The sequence below is a fragment of the Panulirus ornatus genome, chromosome 17, assembly GCF_036320965.1.
Source record: "Panulirus ornatus isolate Po-2019 chromosome 17, ASM3632096v1, whole genome shotgun sequence".
Lineage (NCBI taxonomy): Eukaryota > Metazoa > Arthropoda > Malacostraca > Decapoda > Palinuridae > Panulirus > Panulirus ornatus.
Genome location: NC_092240.1, coordinates 45,528,529 through 45,549,242, shown reverse-complemented (window position 1 = coordinate 45,549,242; position 20,714 = coordinate 45,528,529). Strand labels below are relative to the sequence as shown.

The 20,714-nt window shown below is 40.8% G+C and overlaps 1 protein-coding gene across 1 annotated transcript in view; it reads right to left on the bottom strand.

Moving 5' to 3' along the window:
* The window catches only part of LOC139754703 (acylphosphatase-2-like), a 107,527-nt gene that overhangs the window by 40,934 nt on the left and 45,879 nt on the right, over positions 1-20,714 (bottom strand). The window contains exon 3 of the mRNA XM_071672271.1: positions 4,505-4,614. Coding sequence (XP_071528372.1) covers positions 4,505-4,614 — 110 coding nt within the window. The remainder of the gene's footprint in view (positions 1-4,504; positions 4,615-20,714) is intronic.

Genomic DNA, 20,714 nt, shown 5'->3' with positions numbered 1-20,714 from the left:
CTTTTCTAAGTATTTCTCACATACATTCTTCAAAGCAAACACCTGATCCACACATCCTCTACCACTTCTGAAACCACACTGCTCTTCCCCGATCTGATGCTCTGTACATGCCTTCATCTTCTCAATCAATACCCTCCCATATAATTTCCCAGGAATACTCAACAAACTTATACCTCTGTAATTTGAGCACTCACTTTTATCCCCTTTGCCTTTGTACAATGGCACTATGCAAGCATTCCACCAATCCTCAGGCACCTCACTATGAGTCATACATACATTAAATAACCTTGCCAACCAGTCAACAATACAGTCACCCCCATCTTTAATAAATTCCTTTGCAATACCATCCAAACTTGTTGCCTTGCCGGCTTTTATCTTCCGCAAAGCTTTCACTACCTCTTCTCTGTTTACCAAATCATTTTTTCTAGCCCTCTCACTTTGCACACCACCTCAACCAAAACAACCTATATCTGCCACTCTATCATCAAACACATTCAACAAACCTTCAAAATACTCACTCCATCTCCTTCTCACATCACCACTATTTGTTACTACCTCTCCATTATCCCCCTTCACTGAAGTTCCCATATGTTCCCTTGTCTTACGAACTTTATTTACCTCCTTCCAAAACATCTTTTTATTCTCCTGAAAATTTAATGATACTCTCTCACCCCAACTCTCATTTGCCCTCTTCTTCACCTCTTGCACTTTTCTCTTCACCTCCTGCCTCTTTCTTTTATACATCTCCCAGTTATTTGCTTTATTTCCCTGCAAGAATCATCCAAATGCCTCTCTCTTCTCTTTCACTAATAATCTTACTTCTTCATCCCACCACTCACTACCCTTTCTAATCTGCCCACCTCCCACGCTTCTCATGCCACAAGCATCTTTTGCGCAAGCCATCATTGCTTCCCTAAAGACATCCCATTCCTACCCCACTCCCCTTACCTCCTTTATTCTCATCTTTTTCCATTCTGTACTCAGTCTCTCCTGGTACTTCCTCACACAAGTCTCCTTCCCAAGCTCACTTACTCTCACCACTCTTTTCACCCCAACATTCTCTCTTCTTTTCTGAAAACCTCTACAAATCTTCACCTTTGCCTCCACAAGATAATGATCAGACATCCCCCCAGTTGCACCTCTCAGCACATTAACATCCAAAAGTCTTTCTTTCGCGTGCCTATCAATTAACACGTAGTCCAATAATGCTCTCTGGCCATCTCTCCTACTTACATACGTATACTTATGTATATCTCGCTTTTTAAACCAGGTATTCCCAATCACCAGTCCTTTTTCAGCACATAAATCTACAAGCTCTTCACCATTTCCATTTACAACACTGAACACCCCATGTACACCAATTATTCCCTCAATTGCCACATTACTCACCTTTGCATTCAAATCACCCATCACTATAACCCTGTCTCGTGCATCAAACCTACTAACACACTCACTCAGCTGCTCCCAAAACACTTGCCTCTCATGATCTTTCTTCTCATGCCCAGGTGCATATGCCCCAATAATCACCCATCTCTCTCCATCCACTTTCAGTTCTACCCATATCAATCTAGAGTATACTTTCTTACACTATCACATACTCCCACAACTCCTGTTTCAGGAGTAGTGCTACTCCTTCCCTTGCTCTTGTTCTGTCATTAACCCCTGACTTTACTCCCAAGATATTCCTAAACCACTCTTCCCCTTTACCCTTGAGCTTCTTTTCACTCACAGCCAAAACATCCAGGTTCCTTTCCTCAAACATACTAGCTATCTCTCCTTTTTTCTCATCTTGGTTACATCCATACACATTTAGACACCCCAATCTGAGCCTTCGAGGAGGATGAGCACTCCCTGCATGACTCCTTCTTTTGTTTCCCCTTTTAGAAAGTTAAAATACAAGGAGGGGAGGGTTTCCAGCCTCCCGCTCCCGTCTCCTTCAATCGCCTTCTAAAACACGTGAGGAATGCGTGGGAAGTATTCTTTCTCCCCTATCCTCAAATACTGACCAGTGTACACACAAGTACCATACTCCTAATAAACTAAATCAATAAATACAAATGAGAAAGGCAGAAGAAGGACACTGATCCGTGGGATGGGAATCCAGCCTTTACGTGCATCATTCTGACAGTGCATGATCCCAGAGTACTGTGTGCTGCTAAATGATGACACTGAGCGAATTGATAACATTATTCATGTACCTGTTGTAGATTGGCCAAGGGTAAGGCCAAAACAAGTAAGCCACCACACACAATAACTGATGAACAATTACTGAAGGAGTAGACACACCAAATCTTCCTCACCAAAAAATACCTAGGGATGGAGGGTCATGACCTTGATTTTTCATAGAGACAATCCCGGAGAATCTCTCTGATGCTCATGGGACAGACTACCAAAGAAATAAAGGAAAAAAGCATAATGGAAGAAAGTTTCCCCATAGCAAACAACATCGATGATGTGAAATCTACACAGGAAACAAAGAAAAACCCATTGTTCTCCTGCAAAAGCAAAATAAGCCCTAACACTAAAAAACCAGAATCAAGTCAAGCAGAGGAGTCCAGCAGACAATGTGGACTGAATAAATGATGAGATCAATCCACAGACATCTTGTTTCAACTAATGTTGTGGGGTATATTTTTCTTACAAACTAAACTGGCCCTCATCAGAGCCAATTCAAGTGAAAAGAATATAGAGTAATAAAAAAGAATGAAAAAATTAATTAGAGCTCATTTTGTTTGCAGAACTGACTCTTATAGGTGGAAAGGTTGTGGGAAAATGGAAATATGAAAAAAAGGAAAAGGGTGACATAGCTTCACTAATTGAAGGAACGAAGAGGTATCATGAATGCCAACCCTCGTAAGCCTTGTTTCTACTCAGAAACTGTAGAAAGTAGTAGCATGTCAAAGGTCCAAGCCTTGGTGGCAGAGAGGAGGTAACATCATGATGATAGATAGAAATGGATAGTTGAAGGCAGGTGATGTCTGGAGAATTAATGAGACAGTGCTTCTGATTCCATTCTGATCAGTACAAAGGTGGGGGAAGGGAAATACAAAATATGCAAGCATCACTCAATAATGAGACAAGTAAACTTACATCTTTCACATTTGAAACGTGTTCATAATAGAAATAATTATGGAACTTAAACAACCCCAGATTTGTAATGTTCATAATATCATAATATTGGGCTTCCAGGACAAATGGAAAGAAATTGTTAGGCCCAGTGTGTTATGTTATTTAGGAATGAATTGTAATCTTTTCAGTTTGACGATGGCAGAGAGAGAGAGAGAGAGAGAGAGAGAGAGGGGGGGGGGTGAAATGTGAAGATGAAGTGAGTTACAAATACAGTGGAATCATCAGCAAAATGGTAAAGAGGGTTAGATGGTGAAGAGAGATCATTCATGTTAAGAGAAGAGAGTGAGGAATATGATAGCACCCTGAGGGACACCACTGCTGACAAAGTAAGAGGGGGAGAAGTCACTTAATCAGTGACGTCTGCAATGGGCTCACAAGGGAAAACTATGCCCTAAGGAACAGAGAGAAGCAAAGAGGCCAAAGGAAGAAAGTCTAGAAAGCAGTTTTTCACATGGGTATTTTAAGGCTCTAGATTCATGACATGGCAACAGAGAGCCAGTGGAATTAAGGTGATCCTGCCTTCTTGGGCAATTGGTAGGTAAACCACAGTTTAATACTAACAATATGATGAAGCATTATCCCAAAGGGAGAGAGGCTTTTCATTTTCTTTGCTCACTGGCCGAATCCTGCTAAAGTGAAAAGTTCATTTTTATATGCAGTTCTTTGTATTACATTTCATGACTCAGTAGATTCAACACATATCAGCATGCCTATATCTTTGTGGAAAGTTCAAACTAAGTGTAATACACCACATGCATTAACTGAGCTGCAACTATAATTAGTGTGGATAGAAACAAAAGTGACAAAACATTAGAGTTTATCTGGGAAAGGTGTGGTGCAAACCCTGCATTTGCAATGGGTTATGAGCTCAACTGACATGATTGTAAAAAGTACACATATCCAGAAGCAATCTCTCTACATCAACTTATACACCCATATGCAATAAGTATTATACACAAAGTAACGTATATGAAAGTTGGTGTAAGGTATAACTGGTTAGCATCCCACATACAAATAAGGATATGGATACAAAACATATAGATCCATAAATCAATTACAAAGGTACCTATCTGAATATCTGTCTGTCAATGAAGGTTTCCTTGTAAAGCTGGTGTAGCTATTTCAATCCTTAACTCCAAAAATGCTACATAAACAAAAATTGGTGACTGAGAAAATTTGTCTACACACCATTAGTCACACTGTACTTAGAAAAAAAATGTCTAAAGAATATCCAATAATCTAAGCCCAATGAAAAGCATGGAGGGTATGGGTAATTTTGCACTAAAAACATGCCAAGATTAGGTTCAAAAACTGAAATTGGGATATATTTTGTGGTGCAGCACTCCAGTGCAAATTGTACAATACTGAAACGTACATTATCAAGACCATCTCTCGAGGTCCCTCCAACTGCCCCACCACTGTACCGTGATATGTATTCCTGCACCAGCCGCGCAGACCTAACTTGATCCCTTGCTCTTGAGTGTACTGTTGGGTCAGGAAATTTCAAACTGAATACTAGTAAAAGTTCATGCTCTAAAATGTCACTGGCCTCTGATGGAATAAAAAAGATATTACTTACAAAATAGAAGGGAAACTAACTGAAGCATTCATAATTCTTACCATGCATGGCTAACCCTAAAATACTTAAATGGTGTGAATTTCCCAATCATGAAAGCATGACATCTGATAATAATCCTAATGATGAGCTAAGCACAGAAATATGAAAAGTAGGTTGTAGATTCACTACAGTCATCATGCTGAAAGTGAAGTTTAGGTATAATTCATCTGCTGAAACAGTAAAAACACTATTATATTACCTAATATAATATTTATTAAAGCACTAGCCACTGGTAATTATCAAAAGAAGAAAGACAAGCAGCTTGTGCAATCTATCCTGTAAATTTAAGCTCCAGCAATCTATGCATTACACAGCCAAAACTGGATAGAATTTAAAGATCTGCCATTCAATATTTCCACTGAGTATTACTGGTAGCAGTTTTTGTATGTTGGTTGAAAATATGTTGTCATGAACAACTAAAAAAAATTCAAACAGCTAAGGAAAGAATGTACATGATAAGGGTCTCCAAACATTTATATACTTAAATGATATAGATTATGCTACATCCAGGATTGGGCAAATAACACTCTATAGGCTGGATTTGGCCCTTAGAAGATGTAATCCAACCCATGAGGTCAGTAGCAATTATGAATAAGAAAATCCTATATCTAAAATATTAAACTACTCAGAAAGACTATGTGAAACAGAGGGAGGAAATGGAGTGAGGTAGGTGTGAGGGAGATAAGATAAGCTGGTCTGGACTAAAACTTGTAAACACATTCTCCACCTCCACACTTCCCCAACCCCTGCTTAGAATTTACTGTTTAGCCTTCTACAAATCAAATTAATTCATTTTATCCATCTATGGTAATATCTCATTTATTCTTTGTATAAAACTATACTAAAGACCCATAGAAAGGGTTACTGGGAGAGGGAGGTAAGGTAAAGGTGGTAATAATTATAGTTAACTTGTAAAAATTACCCATGGGATGGAAATACACATTTCAGACATCACATTTCTTTTGCTTACTTCATAATTCAAAAATGTCACTTAAATAATGCTGCATAGCCTACTGTCTCTGTAAATTTATTCAAGTTGGCCCCAGGATTGCAATAATTGTCCATTTCCAGTTTATGGTGTTTCAGCCACCCTAATGGATCACAAATGGTCTATGTGAAACTTACAAATAGTTACCTCCTAAGGGTCACTATGATCTAAAAGGGGCAGTAGTACACAGATGTTATGCTCTACAATGACCCAAAAGTTATAAGACTATGATCATGGAATGGGGGCCTGCCATAGTTGTCTGATCATTATCAACAATTCAAGAAGGGCTGATGTTACCTAAAAAAGACAATAAGCTGACCTCTTCCCACTTGGAATGAACCACCAAGAGAAAGATGACTCTTTTCTTAATGAAACAACTTATGAATATAAAAGGTCAACTTAATAAACAGGGTAGGTGTAGCCCATATCTAGTACAGGTGCATTGTGGATTGTATCATGCTAAAATTTGCTAAGAACTTCAGAAACATGTTCAAAATAAGCATGTACTGACTACTGTCTATCTTTTATACTCATATATATAAGATATGCTTGTACCTTTGCACAAAATCTTAGTACAACACATATGCAGTACATAAGATAAAAAAATATTTGAAATACATTGTAAAATAAAATAATAATACTGTCTGCAAGAGGTATAGTTTTAACGGGAAAGATAATTCTTGATTAGCTGTCTTTGGCCATTACATGTCAGCTCACATGAATATAAAGAATATTTATCAATTTATCTATAATCACCCCACAACCCCTTTCTAACAGAGAGCCCTGGCATCACTCCCAATCTCTTTCCTCAGGTTCCTGCAGCCCATGGCTGCCCTACTTCTGGTAGCAGGGAAATACATTGATTCCTTTGGAGTGAGAAATTCTTTAACGTGACAGTATTCTCAATGATACAGCCTCATTAGATGTCAATTTTTACCTGCAGCAAGACCTTGAGCAGCTAGAGTCCCATAACACCACATATGGAATACATTTTAGGAGGATCAAGGACTTCTTTTAAAAATATGACTAAATCATATAAACATTTCATAAGAATGAGGTTCACTTGTGAGACTCAAGTCAAGCGTGCATCAACTTTGAATAACAATGTATTTACTGGCGAGCAGTTAAAGAATTTAAATTTCTGATTAACTTCAGCACTCGATACATGCGAGGTCAAAAAGCAATATTGCAGGCAAGAAACTTTTAGAAATTTTAGATAAAAAAGCGGCATGGTAATGGCTTATGCAATCAGAATAAATATTGGAAAAAAAGGAAATCACTTTGGAAAACCATTTGTCAAATGGATGCAAGAACGATGTATGCAATGGAAATTAATGGTCGTTACATTCAAAGTGTGAACTATCTGGCTTTTGTTTAAGTGTGTAATACTATAGTACTGTTAATTGCACGAAAGATTTGGTAACACTAGAGAAGGTGAGGGAAAGAATTTGCGTCAAAGAACCGCACAACCATGATGTTATGCATGACTTCATTCAACACAATGATCCACTGAGTTCCGATGGTTGGTGACCTAGTTATTAAGATGGAAACTATGTGAAATTAATGAGAATGTCAAAAGGAATAACATGGAATTGAAGAAATGAGATAAGTTATTGAAATAAGTGATCAAAAGATTCTAGGATAAGTATAGAAGGATTGGCAACACTAAAGGTCCTCTAACTTAAAATTGGTGAGAAGTAAAGACAACAATTGGAGTATCATATTTCTATGCAATTCTGGATTGAGGGGCTTTCTGACTGTTGATGAACTGATGTGGAAAATTTCAAAAGGAAAATTGCAGATGGAAGCATTTATGCCTTTCTACAAGATGACTTCTTAGTCGAATCCTGGTTCAAATGTTCTGTTATGAGCTAATGTGGACAAGTTAAACAGTGAAATGTTTTTACAGAATTATGTGTTTCTGTAGATAATGAATGATTGGCTTCTCTATAGCAGGTTGGCTTAGAACAGAAGACTGTGGCCTAAGGTTAATTGTTTATGAGCGCTTGTTTTTCATTTTGGAAAATTGAAAAGGGGAAGGGGGAGGCATTCCGGCAACCCCCTTTTGGTAGGCATTCATGTGTCAGGAACACATGGTAGTAGCCGATTCATGATAATACTGGAGAAAAATGCTTCCATGATTCCTCACGTGTTGTAGAAGGGTAAGGGAAGGGGAAAGGGGTCTAGGAAACTCTATCCTTGAGTTAACTTTCTAAAGGGGAAAGGAGGAGTCAATGGGGAGGTGTATTCTGAGAGATAAATGGGAGTGGTTACTTGTTTGGGAGTGAACTATGAGGAAAAAAGGAAGGGAATGGATTATGGGAGAGGAACTGGGAGTGTTTTGGCTCTAGTGAGAGTTGAAAATGTGTGGAAGTCGAGAACATTATCCCGGAAAGCAAAAATGGGTATGTTTGAAGGAATAGTAGTTCCAACAATGTTGTATGGTTGCGAGGCGTGGGCTATGGATAGAGTTGTGCGCAGGAGGATGGATGTGCTGGAAATGAGATGTTTGAGGACAATGTGTGGTGTGAGGTGGTTTGATCGAGTAAGTAACGTAAGGGTAAGAGAGATGTGTGGAAATAAAAAGAGCGTGGTTGAGAGAGCAGAAGAGGGTGTTTTGAAATGGTTTGGGCACATGGAGAGAATGAGTGAGGAAAGATTGACCAAGAGGATATATGTGTCGGAGGTGGAGGGAACGAGGAGAAGAGGGAGACCAAATTGGAGGTGGAAAGATGGAGTGAAAAGGATTTTGTGTGATCGGGGCCTGAACATGCAGGAGGGTGAAAGGAGGGCAAGGAATAGAGTGAATTGGAGCGATGTGGTATACAGGGGTTGACGTGCTGTCAGTGGATTGAATCAAGGCATGTGAAGCGTCCGGGGTAAACCATGGAAAGCTGTGTAGGTATGTATATTTGCGTGTGTGGACGTGTGTATGTACATGTGTATGGGGAGGGTTGGGCCATTTCTTTCGTCTGTTTCCTTGCGCTACCTCGCAAACGCGGGAGACAGCGACAAAGTATAAAAAAAAAAAAAAAAAAAAAAAAAAATCAATAAAAGTTATACTTACTACTGTAATTTGGTTCACTTGTTGAGGGACTCAAAGTCAAGCAGTGCATCAAACTTTAATAACCAACGATATTTCACTGCAGCCAGTGTTCTGGCATTTAAATTTCTTGATTAACCTTCAGCACTCTGATACATGCGTCAAAACCATACTCTTGCCAAGCAAGACAAACTTTTTGAGATTCATTTTCAAAACAAGAGGCACTTGTGATGCTTCATGTCATATCAAGAATTAAATATATGGAAAAAAAAAAGAAATCACTTTGCAAAACCATTTGTCATAATATGGCATGCAACAACTGATGCTCCCATGGAAAATAATGGCGTACATCAACTGATGTTCTAACTTTTCCTGCCTTTGTTTAAATATGTACATAACTTATCATACTGTTAATTGCCTACAGAAGTCTCTTCCATCACTAGGAAGGTGAGGGGAAAGAATTCTGCTCTCCACAGAACCCCTACAACCATCAATATAAGTGCATGACTGTCATTCACACACTATGATCCACAGAGAATTCACAGATGGTTGGATGACCTAAGTTATTAAGAGGAAAACTTATGCAACAGTTAATGAAGAATGTCAACAAGAATAACATGAGAAATGTGAAGAAATAAATAAGTTATTGAAATAAGTGATTCGAAGAAAGATCTTAGCAAGATTACATAAGAAGGAATGAGGCCAGCACAAAGGTCCCCTCTAACTTCAAAATTGTGGAAGAAATTACAAAAAAAAAACTGTATTCAATATTATCTTTATGCAATTCTGGCATAATGGAGGGGCTTTCATGACAGATGATGATTACTGAATGTGAAAATTTTCATAGGAAAAACAACTTGCAGGAATGGAAGCATTTATCCCCTCTTCCTACAAGATGACTTCTTCATCCAATCCATGGTTCAAATGTTCCTGTTCTGAGGCCAATCAGAAAAAGGATCATGCATATACAAATATATTGTTTTCTTTCATATATATTTGCCATCTCCCACATTAGCAGGGTGGCATTAAGAACAGAAGACTGAGCCTTAGAGGAAATATCGTCACTTGACCCCCCTGCTCTGTTCTTTCTTTTGGAAAATTAAAAACAGAGGGGGAGGACATCCAGCCACACTCCCTCCCCTTTTAGTTGCCTTCTATGACGCGCAGGGAACACATGGTAAGTAGTCTTTCTCCCATATATAGGGGAGAAAGAATGCTTCCCATGCATTCCTCACGTGTTGTAGAAGGCGGCTACAGGGGACAGGGGAGGGGGGCTAGAAACCCTCCCCTCCTTGTATTTTAACTTTCTAAAAGGGGAAACAGAAGGAGTCATGCGGGGATTGCTCATCCTCCTCGAGAGCTCAGATTGGGGTGTCTACATGTGTGTGGATGTAAACAACATGAGAAAAAAGGAGAGATAGGTATTATGTTTGAGGAAAGGAACCTGGATGTTTTGGCTCTAAGTGAAACGAAGCTCAAAGGTAAAGGGGAAGAGTGGTTTGGGAATGTCTTGGGAGTAAAGTCAGGGGTTACTGAGAGAACAAGAGCAAGGGAAGGAGTAACACTACTCCTGAAACAGGACTGGTGGGAATATGTTATAGAGTGTAAGAAAGTAAACTCTAGATTGATATGGGTAAAACTGAAAGCGGATGGAGAGAGATGGGTGATTATTGGTGCATATGCACCTGGGCATAAGAAAGATCATGAGAGGCAAGTGTTTTTGGAGCAGCTGAGTGAGTGTTTTAGTAGTTTTGATGCATGAGACCAGGTTATAGTGATGGGAGATTTGAATGCAAAGGTGAGTAATGTGGCAATTGAGGGAATAATTGGTGTACATGGGGTGTTCAGTGTTGTAAATGGAAATGGTGAAAAGCTTGTAGATTTATGTATTGAAAAAGGACTGGTGATTGGGAATACCTGGCTTAAAAAGATGGATATACATAAGTATACATATGTAAGAAGGAGAGATGGCCAGAGAGCATTATTGGATTACATGTTAATTGATAGGCATGCGAAAAGAGAGACTTTTGGATGTTAATGTGCTGAGAGTTGCAACTGGAGGGATGTATAATCATTATCTTGTGGAGGCAAAGGTGAAGATTTGTATAGGTTTTCAGAAAAGAAGAATGTTGAGGTGAAAAGAGTGGTGAGAGTAAGTGAGCTTGGGAGGGAGACTTGTGTGAGGAATTACCAAGAGACACTGAGTACAGATTGGAAACAGGTGAGAACAAAGGATGTAAGGGGGAGTGGGGGAAGAATGAGATGTATTTATGGAAGCAGTGATGGCTTGCGCAAAAGATGCTTATGACATGAAAAGTGTGGGAGGTGTGCAGATTAGAAAGGGCAGTGAGTGGTGGGATGAGGAAGTAAGATTATTAGTGAAAGTGAAGAGAGGCATTTGGACAATTTTTGCAGGGAAATAATGCAAATGAATGGGAGATGTATAAAAGAAAGAGGCAGGAGATCAAGAGAAAGGTGCAAGAAGTGAAAAAGAAGGCAAATGGGAGTTGGGGTGAGAGAGTATCATTGAATTTTATGGAGAATAAAAAGATGTTTTAGAAAGAGGTAAATAAAGTGCGAAAGACAAGGGAACAAATAAGAACATTGATGAAGGGGGCTAATGGGGAGGTGATAACAAGTAGTGATGTGAGAAGGAGATGGAGTGAGTATCTTAAATGTTTGTTGAATGTGTTCGATGATAGTGTGGCAGATATATGGCTTTTTGGTTGAGATGGTGTGAAAAGTGAGAGAGTTTGGGAGAATGATTTGGTAAACAGAGAAGAGGTAGCGAAAGCTTTGCGGAAGATGAAAGCCGGCAAGGCAGCGGGTTTGGATGGTATTGCAGTGGAATTTATCAAAAAGGAGGTGACTGTATTATTGACTGGTTGGTAAGGTTATCTAATGTATGTATGACTCATGGTGAGGTGCCTGAGGATTGGCAGAATGCTTGCATAGCGCCATTGTACAAAGGCAAAGGGGACAAGAGTGAGTGCTCAAATTACAGAGGTACAAGTTTGTTGAGTATTCCTGGGAAATTATATGGGAGGGTATTGACTGAGAGGATGAAGGCATGTACAGAGCATCAGATTGGGGAAGAGCAGTGTGGTTTCAGAAGTGGTAGAGGATGTGTGGATCAGCTGTTTGCTTTGAAGAATGTATCTGAGAAATACTTAGAAAAGCAAATGGATTTGTATGTAGCATTTATGGATCTGGAGAAGGCACATGAGAGAGTTGATAGAGATGCTCTGTGGAAGGTATTAAGAATATATGGTGTGGGAGGCAAGTTGTTAGAAGCAGTGAAAAGTTTTTATTGAGGATGTAAGGCATGTGTATGTGTAGGAAGAGAGGAAAGTGATTGGTTCTAAGTGAATATTGGTTTGCAGGAGGGGTGCATGATGTATACATGGTTGTTTAATTTGTTTATGGATGGGGTTGTTAATGAGGTAAATGCATGAGTTTTGGAAAGAGGGGCAAGTATGCAGTCTGTTGTGGATGAGAGCTTGGGAAGTGAGTCAGTTGTTGTTCGCTGATGTACAGCCACTGGTGGCTGATTCGGGTGAGAAACTGCAGAAGATGGTGAGTTTGGTAAAGTGTGTGAAAGAAGAAAGCTGAGAGTAAATGTGAATAAGAGCAAGGTTATTAGGTACAGTAGGGTTGAGGGACAAGTCAACTGGGAGGTAAGTTTGAATGGAGAAAAACTGGAGGATGTAAAGTGTTTTGGATATCTGGGATTGGATTTGGCAGCAGATGGAACCATGGAAGCGGAAGTGAATTATAGGGTGAGGGAGGGGGCAAAAGTTCTGGGAGCGTTGAAGACTGTGTGGAAGTTGAGAACGTTATCTTGGAAAGCAAAAATGGGTATGTTTGAAGGAGTAGTGGTTCCAACAATGTTATATGGTTGTGAGGCGTGGGCTATACATGAAGTTGTGCAAAGGAGGGTGGATGTGCTGGAAATAAGATGTTTGATGACAATATGTGGTGAGAGGTGGTTTGATCGAGTAAGTAATGAAAGGGAAAGATAGATGTGTGGTAATAAAAAGAGTGTGGTTGAGAGAGCAGAGGAGGGCATTTTGAAATGTTTTGGTTACATGGAGAGAATGAGTGAGGAAAGATTGACAAAGAGGATATATGTGTCAGAGGTGGAGGGAACGAGGAGAGAGGGGGAGACCAAACTGGAGGTGGAAAGATGGAGTGAAAAAGATTTTGAGTGATCGGGGCCTAAACATGCAGGAGGGTGAAAGGCGTGCAAGGAATAGAGTGAATTGGAACGATGTGGTATACTAGGGTCGACGTGCCGTCAATGCATTGAACCAGGGCATGTGAAGCGTCTGGGGGTAAACCATGGAAAGTTCTGTTGACCCTGGATGTGCAAAGGGAGCTATGGTTTTGGTGCATTATACATGATAGCTAGAGACTGAGTGTGAAAGAATGTGGCCTTTGTTGTCTTTCCTAGCGCTACCTCGTGCACACGCGAGGGTAAGGGGTTGTTATTTCATGTGTGGCAGGCTGGCGAAGGGAATGAATAAAGGCAGAGAGTATGAATTATGTACATGTGTATATATGTATATGTCTGTATGTATATATATGTATACATTGAGATGTATAGGTATGTACATGTGCGTGTGTGGACATGTATGTATATACATGTGTATGTGGGTGGGTTGGGCCATTCTTTTGTCTGTTTTCTTGTGCTACCTCGCTAACATGAGGTATAAGTGCAAGGTAACACTAGGAAAAGACAACAAAGGCCACATTCGTTCACACCCAGTCTCTAGCTGTCATGTATAATACACCGAAACCACAGCTCCCTTTCCACATTCAGGCCCAAAAAAAACTTTCCATGGTTTACACCAGATGCTTCACATGCCCTGGTTCAATCCATTGACCCCAGTATACCACCTCGTTCCAATTCACTCTATTTCTTGCACGTCCCTTCACCCTCGTGCAAGTTCAGGCCCCATTAACTCAAAATCTTTTTCACTCCATCATTCCACCTCCAATTTGGTCTCCCACTTCTCCTCGTTCCCTCCACCTCTGACACAAATATCCTCTTTGTCAACCTATTCTCACTCATTCTATCCAAGTGACCAAACCATTTCAAAACACCCTTTTCTGCTCTCTCAACCACACTTGTTTTATTACAACACATCTCTCTTACCCTTTCATTACTTACATGATAAAACCACCACATGCCACATATTATCCTCAAACATCTCATTTCCTACACATCCACCCAACTCTGCACAACTCTATCCATAGCCTATGGCTCGAAACCATATGTCATTGTTGGAACCACTATTTCTTCAAACAGCCATTTTTACTTTACAAGATAACGTTCTCGACTTCCACACATTTCTCAACGCTCCCAGGACTTTCGCCCCCTCCCCCACCCTATGATTCACTTATGCTTCCATGGTTCCATCCTCTGCCAAATCCACTCCCAGATATCTAAAACACTTCACTTCCTCCAGTTTTTCTCCATTCAAACTTACCTCCCAAAAGACTTGTCCCTCAACCCTACTGTACCTAATAACCTTACTCTCAGCTTTCTTCTTTCACACACTTTACCAAACCCAGTCACCAGCTTCTGCAGTTTCTCACCCGAATCAGCCACCAGCAACGTATCATCAGCGAACAACAACTGACTCACTTCCCAAGCTCTCTCATCCACAACAGACTGCATACTTGCCCCTCTTTCCAAAAACTCTTGCATTCACCTCCCTAACAACCCCATCCATAAACAAATTAAACACCCATGGAGACATCATACACTCCTGCCGCAAACCTACATTCACTGAGAACCAATCACTTTCCTCTATTCCTACACGTACACATGCCTTACATCCTCGATAAAAACTTTTCACTGCTTCTAACAACTTGCCTCCCACACCATATATTCTTAAATCCTTCTACAGAGCATCTCTATCAACTCTATCATATGCCTTCTACAGATCCATAAATGATAACTGCAAATCCATTTGCTTTTCTAAGTATTTCTCACATACATTTTTCAAAGGAAACACCTGATCCTCACATCCTCTACCACTTCTGAAACTACACTGCTCTTCCCCAGTCTGATGCTCTGTACATGCCTTCACCCTATCAGTCAATACCCTCCCATATAATTTACCAGGAATACTCAACAAACTTATACCTCTGTAATTTGAGCACTCACTTTTATCCCCTTTGCCTTTGTACAATGGAACTATGCAAGCATTCTGCCAGTCCTCAGGCACCTCACCATGAGTCATACATACATTAAATATCCTTACTAGCCAGTCACCAATACAGTCACCCCCATCTTTAATAAATTCCACTGCAATACCATCTAAACCCGCTGCCTTGCCGGCTTTCATATTCCGCAAAGCTTTTACTACCTCTTCTCTCTTTACCAAATCATTCTACCTAACCCTCTCACTTTGCACAGCACCTCGACCAAATCACCCTATATCTGCTACTTTATCATCAAACACATTCATGAAACCTTCAAAGTACTAACTACATCTCCTTCTCAAATCACCACTTGTTATCACCTCCCCATTAGCCCCCTTCACTGAAGTTCCCATTTGTTCCCTTGTTTTACGCACTTTCTTTAACTCCTTCTAAAACATGTTTTTATTCTTCCTAGAATTTAATGATACTCTCTCACCTTAACTCTCATTTGCACTCTTTTTCACCACTTGCACCTTTCCCTTGACCTCCTACCTCCTTCTTTTATACATCTCCCAGTCATTTGCACTATTTCCCTGCAAGAATTGTCCAAATGCCTCTCTCTTCTCTTTCACTAATACTCTTACTTCTTCATCCCACCACTCACTACCCTTTCTAATCTGCCCACCTCCCACGCTTCTCATGCTACAAGCATCTATTGTGCAAGCCATCACTGCTTCCCTAAATACATCCCATTCCTCCCCCACTCCCCTTACCTCCTTTGTTTTCACCTTTTTCCATTCTGTACTCATCTCTCCTGGTACTTCCTCATACAAGTCTCCTTCCCAAGCTCACTTACTCTCACCACTCTCTTCACCACAACATTCTCTCTTCTTTTCTGAAAACCTCTACAAATCTACACTTTTGCCTCCACAAGATAATGATCAGACATCCCTCCAGCTGCACCTCTCAGCACATAAACATCCAAAAGACTCTCTCGTGCACCTATCAATTAATATGTAATCCAATAACGCTCTCTGGCCATTTCTCCTACTTAAATATGCATACCTATGTATATCCCTCTTTTTAAACCAGGTATTCCCAATCACCAATCTTTTTTCAGCACATAAATCTACAAGCTCATTAAAATTTCAATTTACAACACTGAACACCCCATGTACACCAATTATTCCCTCAACTGCCACATTACTCACCTTTGCATTCAAATCACCCATCACTTTAACCCGGTCTCATGCATCAAAACTACTAATGCACTCACTCAGTTGCTCCCAAAACACTTGCCTCTCATGATTTTTCCTCTCATGCCCAGGTGCATATCCACCAATAATCACCATCTCTCTCCATCCACTCTCAGTTATACCCATATCAATCAAGAGTTTACTTTCTTACACTCTATCACATACTCCCACAATATATATATATATATATATATATATATATATATATATATATATATATATATATATATATATATGTATCTATATTCATTTTCCTTTGTCGCTGTCTCCTGCGTTTGCGAGGTAGCACAAGGAATCAGACGAAAGAAATGGCCCAACCCACCCCCATACACACGTATATACATACACGTCCACACACGCAAATATACATACCCATACATCTCAATGTACACATATATATACACACACAGACACATACATATATACACATGCACACAATTCACACTGTCTGCCTTTATTCATTCCCATCGCCACCTCGCCACACATGGAATAACATCCTCCTCCCCCCTCATGTGTGCGAGGTAGCGCTAGGAAAAGACAACAAAGGTCCCATTTGTTCACACTCAGTCTCTAGCTGTCATGTGATAATGCCCGAAACTACAGCTCCCTTTCCACATCCAGGCCCCACACAACTTTCCATGGTTTACCCCGAGACGCTTCACATGCCCTGATTCAATCCATTGACAGCACGTCAACCCCGGTATACCACATCGATCCAATTCACTCTATTCCTTGCCCGCCTTTCACCCTCCTGCATGTTCAGGCCCCGATCACTCAAAATCTTTTTCATTCCATCTTTCCACCTCCAATTTGGTCTTCCACTTCTCCTCGTTCCCTCCACCTCCGACACATATATCCTCTTGGTCAATCTTTCCTCACTCATTCTCTCCATGTACCCAAACCATTTCAAAACACCCTCTCCTGCTCTCCCAACCACGCTCTTTTTATTTCCACACATCTCTCTTACCCTTACATTACTTGCTCGATCAAACCACCTCACACCACATATTGTCCTCAAACATCTCATTTCCGGCACATCCATCCTCCTGCGCACAACTCTATCCATAGCCCACGCCTCGCAACCATACAACATTGTTGGAACCACTATTCCTTCAAACATACCCATTTTTGCTTTCCAAGATAATGTTCTCGACTTCCAAACATTCTTCAAGGCTCCCAGGTTTTTCGCCCCCTCCCCCACCCTATGATTCACTTCCGCTTCCATGGTTCCATCCGCTGCCAGATCCACTCCCAGATATCTAAAACACTTTACTTCCTCCAGTTTTTCTCCATTCAAACTTACCTCCCAATTGACTTGACCCTCAACCCTACTGTACCTAATAATCTTGCTCTTATTCACATTTACTCTTAACTTTCTTCTTTGACGCACTTTACCAAACTTACTCACCAGCTTCCGCAGTTTCTCACATGAATCAGCCACCAGCGCTGTATCATCAACGAACAACAACTGACTCGCTTCCCAAGCTCTCTCATCCACAACAGACTGCATACTTGCCCCTCTTTCCAAAACTCTTGCATTCACCTCCCTAGCAACCCCATCCATAAACAAATTAAACAACCATAGAGACATCACATTCCCCTGCCGCAAACCTACATTCACTGAGAACCAATCACTTTCCTCTCTTCCCACACGTACACATGCTTTACATCCTCGATAAAAACTTTTCACTGCTTCTAACAACTTGCCTCCCACACCATATATTCTTAGTACCTTCCACAGAGCATCTCTATCAACTCTATCATATGCCTTCTCCAGATCCATAAATGCTACATACAAATCCATTTGCTTTTCTAAGTATTTCTCACATACATACTTCAAAGCAAACACCTGATCCACACATCCTCTACCACTTCTGAAACCACACTGCTCTTCCCCAATCTGATGCTCTGTATATGCCTTCACCCTCTCAATCAATACCCTCCCATATAATTTCCCAGGAATACTCAACAAACTTATACCCCTGTAATTTGAGCACTTGCTCTTATCCCCTTTGCCTTTGTACAATGGCACTATGCAAGCATTCCGCCAATCCTCAGGCACCTCACCATGAATCATACATACATTAAATAACTTCACCAACCAGTCAACAATAAAGTCACCCCCTTTTTTAATAAAATTCCACTGCAATACCATCCAAACCTGCTGCCTTGCCGGCTTTCATCTTCCGCAAAACTTTTACTACCTCTTCTCTGTTTACCAAATCATTTTCCCTAACCCTCTCACTTTGCACACCACCTGGACTAAAACACCCTTTATCTGCCACTCTATAATCAAACACATTCAACAAACCTTCAAAATACTCACTCCATCTCCTTCTCACATCACCACTACTTGTTATCACCTCCCCATTAGCCCCTTCACTGAAGTTCCCATTTGCTCCCTTGTCTTAAGCACTTTATTTACCTTCTTATAGAACATCTTTTTATTCTCCTGAAAATTTAATGATACTCTCTCATCCCAACTCTCATTTGCCCTCTTTTTCACCTCTTGCACCTTTCTCTTGACCTCCTGCCTCTTTCATTTATACATCTCCAGTCATTTGCATTTTTTCCCTGCAAAAATCGTCCAAATGCCTCTCTCTTCTTTTTCAATAATAATCTTACTTCATCCCACCACTCACTACCCTTTCTAATCTGCCCACCTCCCATGCTTCTCATGCCATAAGCATCTTTTGCACAAGCCATCACTACTTCCCTAAATACATACCATTCCTCCCCCACTCCCCTTACATCCTTTGTTCTCACCTTTTTCCATTCTGTACTCAGTCTCTCCTGGTACATCCATACACAAGTCTCCTTCCCAAGCTCACTTAGTCTCACCACCCTCTTCACCCCAACATTCTCTCTTCTTTTCTGAAAACCCATACACATCTTCACCTTCGCCTCCACAAGGTAATGATCAGACATCCCTCCAGTTGTACCTCTCAGCACATTAACATCCAAAAGTCTCTCTTTCGTGCGCCTGTCAATTAACACATAATCCAATAACGCTCTCTGGCCATCTCTCCTACTTACATAAATATACTTATGTATATCTCGCTTTTTAAACCAGGTATTCCCAATCACCAGTCCTTTTTCAGCACAAATCTACAAGCTCTTCACCATTTCCATTTACAACACTGAACACCCCATGTATACCAATTATTCCCTCAACTGCCACATTACTCACCTTTGCATTCAAATCACCCATCACTATAACCCGGTCTTGTGCATGAAAACCAATAACACACTCATTCAGCTGCTCCCAAAACACTTGCCTCTCATTATGTTTCTTCTCATGCCCAGGTGCATATGCACCAATAATCACCCATCTCTCTCCATCAACTTTCAGTTTTACCCATATTAATCGAGAATTTACTTTCTTACATTCTATCACATACTCCCACAACTCCTGTTTCAGGAGTACTGCTACTCCTTCCCTTGCTCTTGTCCTCTCACTAACCCCTGACTTTACTCCCAAGACATTCCCAAACCACTCTTCCCCTTTACCATTGAGCTTTGTTTCACTCAGAGCCAAAACATCCAGGTTCCTTTCCTCAAACATACTACCTATCTCTCCTTTTTTCACATCTTGGTTACATCCACACACATTTAGACAGCCCAACCTGAGCCTACGAAGAGGATGAGCACTCCCCGCATGACTCCTCCTTCTTTTTCCCATTTTAAAAAGTTGAAATACAAGGAGGGGAGGATTTCTGGCCCCCCGCTCCCGTCCCCTCTAGTCGCCTTCTACGACACGTGAGGAATGCATGGGAAGTATTCTTTCTCCCCTATCCCCAGGGATAAGATATACTTTTTTTTTTTTTTCTTTGCTTTGTCGCTGTCCCCCACGTTTGCGAGGTTGCGCAAGGAAACAGACGAAAGAAATGGCCCAACCCACCCCCATACACATGTATATACATACGTCCACACACGCAAATATACATACCTACACAGCTTTCCATGGTTTACCCCAGATGCTTCACATGCCCTGATTCAATCCACTGACAGCACATCAACCCCGGTATACCACATCAATCCAATTCACTCCATTCCTTACCCTCCTTTCACCCTCCTGCATGTTCATGCCCCGATCACACAAAATCTTTTTCAATCCATCTTTCCACCTCCAATTTGGTCTCCCACTTCTCGTTCCCTCCACCTCCGACACATATATCCTCTTGGTCAATCTTTCCTCACTCATTCTCTCCACGTGCCCAAACCATTTCATAAACACCCTCTTCTGCTCTCTCAACCACGCTCTTTTTATTTCCACACATCTCTCTTACCCTTACGTTACTTACTCGATCAAACCACCTCACACCACAAATTGTCCTCAAACATCTCATTTCCAGCACATCCATCCTCCTGCGCACAACTCTATCCATAGCCCACGTCTCGCAACCATACAACATTGTTGGAACCACTATTCCTTCAAACATACCCATTTTTGCTTTCCAAGATAATGTTCTCGACTTCCACACATTCTTCAAGGCTCCCAGGATTTTCGCCCCCTCCCCCACCCTA